Below are 6,000 nucleotides of genomic sequence, written 5' to 3' on the forward strand. Positions count from 1 at the left end.
ATTTGACAGGAAACCGAGAAACTAGTAATACAGTAGAGGAACCAGAGAACCCATCACTGCCTGCTTCCCTATACTGTGCACTGTAAGATTTACATATCCATATATAGAGCAGAAGACATGTATGCCTGCAGAATGATGGTCTGTGGGTTACTACATTATTGCTCATTGGTCCTAAAATCCTTCTAATAGAGACTACTCTATCTATAAACTCAGAATTCTGATTTTTGAAACTCAGAATTCTGACTTTTAATGTCAGAATGACTTTCAATCTCAGAATTCTGACTTTTGAATCTCAGAATTCTGACTTTTAAAACTCAGAATTCTGACATTTAATGTCAGAATGACTTTGAATCTCAGAATTCTGATTTTGAAACTCTGAATTCTGACTTTGAAACTCTGAATTCTGACTTTTGAAACTCTGAATTCTGACTTTTGAATCTCAGAAATCTGACTTTTAAAACTCAGAATTCTGACTTTTAATGTCAGAATGACTTTCAATCTCAGAATTCTGACTTTGAAACTCAGAATTCTGACTTTTGAATCTCAGAATTCTGACTTTTGAATTCCAGAATTCTGACTTTTGAATCTCAGAATTATGACTTTTGAAACTCAGAATTATGACTTTTGAAACTCAGGATTCTGACGTTTAATGTCAGAATGACTTTGATCTCAGAATTCTGACTTTGAAATTCTGAATTCTGACTTTCAAACTCAGAATTTAGTAAAAGAAAAGATTTTTTTTATGCTCAGAATTCTCAAAAAAAATGCATTTACATTTATTTTTCAAGCTCAGAACTCTGTAATAAAAATGTATGAATTTTATTTTTTTTTATGATGGCCACAGGGCTTTTCCATACAGAAGATCCTCCTGGAGGAATTCCAAATACACAAAATCTACATCACAGACCTTCCTGTCCGGAGACATCAATGGATCCCTCTGATCAGGGGGAATCTTCTCATCAATCACATACTATGATTGCAAATATCCATGTAAGATCTCACACTGCAGACCGATCAACAGATCCTTCTAATCCCGAGGAATCTCTTTTGCCCCATGAAGGGGATCACAGTAGTGAGGATCTATTCTCATGTTCATGGTGCAAGAAAGGTTTTTTTTATATAAGAGACCTTGCTAAACATGAGAAAATCCACATGGAGGAGCGTCCCTATAAATGTTCAGAGTGCGGGAAATCTTTCACCAAGAAAAGACAACTTATTCAGCACCAGAGAGTTCACACGGGTGAGCGTCCCTTTTCATGTTCAGAGTGTGGGAAATCTTTCACTCAGAAAGGAAACCTTATGCAACACCAGAAACGTCACACCGGTGAGCGTCCCTATTCATGTTCAGAGTGCGGGAAATCTTTCCATAAGAAAGATAGTCTTGTTAGACATCAGAGAATTCACACGGGTGAGCGCCCTTATTCATGTTCAGAGTGCGGGAAATCCTTCAGTGATAAAGGAGAACTTTCTAATCATCAGAGAATTCACAGGGGGGTGCGTCCTTATTCGTGTTCAGAGTGCGGGAAAGCTTTCCATAAGAAAGATGGTCTTCTTAATCATCAGAGAATTCACACAGGTGAGCGCCCTTATTCATGTTCAGATTGCGGGAAATCTTTCACTGTTAAAGGAGGCCTTGTTATACATCAGAGAAGTCACACTGGGGAGCATCCTTATTCATGTTCAGAGTGCGGGAAATCTTTCATTCATAAAGGAGGCCTTGTTATACATCGGATAATTCACACAGGTGAGCATCCCTACTCATGTTCCGAGTGCGGGAAATCTTTCACTAGGAAACATAGCCTTATTGAACATCAGAGAATTCACACGGGTGAGCGTCCTTATTCATGTTTAGAGTGCGGAAAATCTTTCACTTATAAAGGAGGCCTTGCTTCACATCAGAAAATTCACACAGGTGAGCGTCCGTATTCATGTTCAGAGTGCGGAAAATCTTTCTTTAAGAAAAATACTCTTCTTACTCATCAGAGAGTTCACACGGGTGAGCGTCCTTATTCATGTTAGAGTGCGGGAAATCTTTCCTTAAGAAAAATATACTTCTTGACCATCAGAGAATTCACACGAGTGAGCGTCCTTATCCATGCTTAGAGTATGGGAAATCTTTCACTCACAAAGAAGACCTTGTTGAACATCAGAGAATTCACACGGGTGAGCGTCCTTATTCATGTTCAGAGTGCGGGAAATCTTTCACTCATGAAGGAGACCTTGCTAAACATCAGAGAATTCCCATGGGAGTGCATCCCTATTCATGTTCAGAGTGCGGGAAATCTTTCATTCTTGAAGGAGGCCTTGTTAAACATCAGAGAGTTCACACTGATGAGCATCCTTATTAGTGTTCAGAGTGCAGCAAATCATTCAATCATAAAGAATGCATTGTTAAACATCAGAGAATTAGGGATGAGCTTCGAGTTCGAGTCGAACTCATGTTCGACTCGAACATTGGCTGTTCGCAAGTTCACCGAACAGCGAACAATTTGGGGTGTTCGCGGCAAATTCGAATGCCGCGGAACACCCTTTAAAAGTCTATGGGAGAAATCAAAAGTGCTAATTTTAAAGGCTAATATGCAAGTTATTGTCATAAAAAGTGTTTGGGGACCTGGGTCCTGCCCCAGGGGACATGGATCAATGCAAAAAAAAGTTTTAAAAACGGCCGTTTTTTCAGGAGCAGTGATTTTAATAATGCTTAAAGTCAATCAATAAAATTGTAATATCCCTTTAAATTTCGTACCTGGGGGGTGTCTATAGTGTGCCTGTAAAGGGGCGCATGTTTCCTGTGTTTAGAACAGTCTAACAGCAAAATGACATTTTGAAGGAAAAAACTCATTTAAAACTACTCGCGGCTATTGCATTGCCGACAATACACATAGAAGTTCATTGATAAAAACGGCATGGGAATTCCCCAAAGGGGAACCCTGAACCAAAATTTAAAAAAAAAATGACGTGGGAGTCCCCCTAAATTCCATACCAGGCCCTTCAGGTCTGGTATGGATATTAAGGGGAACCCCGGCCAAAATTAAAAAAAAAAAATGACGTGGGGTTCCCCCTAAATTCCATACCAGACCCTTCAGGTCTGGTATGGATTTTAAGGGGAACCCCGCGCCAAAAAAAAAAAAAAAAAAACGGCGTGGGGTCCCTCCAAAAATCCATACCAGACCCTTATCCGAGCACGCAACCTGGCAGGCCGCAGGAAAAGAGGGGGGGACGAGAGTGCGGCCCCCCCTCCCTCCTGAACCGTACCAGGCCACATGCCCTCAACATTGGGAGGGTGCTTTGGGGTAGCCCCCCAAAACACCTTGTCCCCATGTTGATGAGGACAAGGGCCTCATCCCCACAACCCTGGCCGGTGGTTGTGGGGGTCTGCGGGCGGAGGGCTTATCGGAATCTGGAAGCCCCCTTTAACAAGGTGACCCCAGATCCCGGCCCCCCCTGTGTGAAATGGTAAGGGGGTACATAAGTACCCCTACCATTTCACGAAAAAAGTGTCAAAAATGTTAAAAATGACAAGAGACAGTTTTTGACAATTCCTTTATTTAAATGCTTCTTCTTTCTTCTATCTTCCTTCATCTTCTGGTTCTTCTGGTTCTTCTGGCTCTTCTGGTTCTTCCTCCGGCGTTCTCGTCCAGCATCTCCTCCGCGGCGTCTTCTATCTTCTTCTCCTCGGGCCGCTCCGCACCCATGGCATGGGGGGGAGGCTCCCGCTCTTCTCTTCTTCTTTTCTTCTCTTCTTCTCTTCTTCTTTTCTTCTTTTCTTCTCCGGCCGCTCCGCAATCCATGCTGGCATGGAGGGAGGCTCCCGCTGTGTGACGGCGCTCCTCGTCTGACAGTTCTTAAATAACGGGGGGGCGGGGCCACCCGGTGACCCCGCCCCCCTCTGACGCACGGTGACTTGACGGGACTTCCCTGTGACGTCACAGGGAATGCCACAGGGAAGTCCCGTCAAGTCACCGTGCGTCAGAGGGGGGCGGGGTCACCGGGTGGCCCCGCCCCCCCTGTTATTTAAGAACTGTCAGACGAGGAGCGCCGTCACACAGCGGGAGCCTCCCTCCATGCCAGCATGGATTGCGGAGCGGCCCGGAGAAGAAAATGAAGAAGAGAAGAAGAGAAGAAAAGAAGAAGAGAAGAGCGGGAGCCTCCCCCCCATGCCATGGGTGCGGAGCGGCCCGAGGAGAAGAAGACAGAAGACGCCGCGGAGGAGATGCTGGACGAGAACGCCGGAGGAAGAACCAGAAGAGCCAGAAGAACCAGAAGAACCAGAAGATGAAGGAAGAAAGAAGAAGCATTTAAATAAAGGAATTGTCAAAAACTGTCTCTTGTCATTTTTAACATTTTTGACACTTTCTTCGTGAAATGGTAGGGGTACTTATGTACCCCCTTACCATTTCACACAGGGGGGGGGCCGGGATCTGGGGGTCACCTTGTTAAAGGGGGCTTCCAGATTCCGATAAGCCCCCCGCCCGCAGACCCCCACAACCACCGGCCAGGGTTGTGGGGATGAGGCCCTTGTCCTCATCAACATGGGGACAAGGTGTTTTGGGGGGCTACCCCAAAGCACCCTCCCAATGTTGAGGGCATGTGGCCTGGTATGGTTCAGGAGGGAGGGGGGGCCGCACTCTCGTCCCCCCCTCTTTTCCTGCGGCCTGCCAGGTTGCGTGCTCGGATAAGGGTCTGGTATGGATTTTTGGGGGGACCCCACGCCATTTTTTTTTTTTTTTTTTTGGCGCGGGGTTCCCCTTAAAATCCATACCAGACCTGAAGGGTCTGGTATGGAATTTAGGGGGAACCCCACGTCATTTTTTTTTTTTAATTTTGGCCGGGGTTCCCCTTAATATCCATACCAGACCTGAAGGGCCTGGTATGGAATTTAGGAGGACTCCCACGTCATTTTTTTTTTTTAATTTTGGTTCGGGGTTCCCCTTTGGGGAATTCCCATGCCGTTTTTATCAATGAACTTCTATGTGTATTGTCGGCAATGCAATAGCCGCGAGTAGTTTTAAATGAGTTTTTTCCTTCAAAATGTCATTTTGCTGTCAGACTGTTCTAAACACAGGAAACATGTGCCCCTTTACAGGCATACTATAGACACCCCCCAGCTACGAAATTTAAAGGGATATTACACTTTTATTGTTTGACTTTAAGCATTATTAAAATCACTGCTCCTGAAAAAACGGCCGTTTTTAAAACTTTTTTTTGCATTGATCCATGTCCCCTGGGGCAGGACCCAGGTCCCCAAACACTTTTTATGACAATAACTTTCATATAAGCCTTTAAAATTAGCACTTTTGATTATTCATATTTGTGTCCCATAGACTTTAACGGTGTTCGCATGTTCGAACGAACTTTTTTCCTGTTCGCATGTTCTGGTGCGAACCGAACAGGGGGGTGTTCGGCTCATCCCTACAGAGAATGCACACGGATGAGCGTCCTTTCTCATGTTGAGTGTGGGAAATCTTTCCTTAAGAAAGATTATCTTGTTGAACATCAGAGAATTCACACAGGTGAACGTCCTTTTCTTAATCGTACATCACGGGACACAGAGCCATAGTAGTTACTATGTGGGTTATAGGCCACCTTCAGGTGATTGACACTGGCCCACCCTAACACAGGAAGTCCACTCCCTATATAACCCCTCCCACTACTGGGAGCACCTCAGTTTTTTCGCCAGTGTCTTAGGTGTTGGTCACGAGTAAAGATGTGCTGTGCTGAGCTCCACTGGAGCAATCCTTGCTGGGGCTAGCTATGCAGCTGGATCCATTCAAAGTGTCTTTTAGGCCCAATTGAATGGTACCTGGGCCTCGTGGCGGAAGGAACGAGGTTTAGCCTGTAACGCTTCTCTTTTTAAAGAGCTGGACCCCGGGATCCAGCGCTTTTGTTTTTTTCAGCCATAAAGTTTTTCTGGCGGGGTGCTTTACGGGTCCAGGAGTGCGGATCCCCCGATAAAAAGGGGCCCCAGTTCCTGAAGGTTTTTTAAACAGAGCCCACTGTGAA

The 6,000-nt window shown here is 45.0% G+C and overlaps 1 protein-coding gene across 1 annotated transcript in view; it reads left to right on the top strand.

Moving 5' to 3' along the window:
* The window catches only part of LOC141106871 (uncharacterized), a 54,578-nt gene extending 51,501 nt beyond the window's left edge, over positions 1-3,077 (top strand). The window contains 2 exon segments of the mRNA XM_073597799.1: positions 845-2,014; positions 2,017-3,077. Coding sequence (XP_073453900.1) covers positions 845-2,014; positions 2,017-2,534 — 1,688 coding nt within the window. The 3' untranslated portion in view covers positions 2,535-3,077.
* The last annotated feature ends 2,923 nt before the right edge of the window (positions 3,078-6,000 follow it).

The sequence above is a fragment of the Aquarana catesbeiana genome, linkage group LG08 (assembly GCF_042186555.1).
Source record: "Aquarana catesbeiana isolate 2022-GZ linkage group LG08, ASM4218655v1, whole genome shotgun sequence".
NCBI classification, from domain to species: domain Eukaryota; kingdom Metazoa; phylum Chordata; class Amphibia; order Anura; family Ranidae; genus Aquarana; species Aquarana catesbeiana.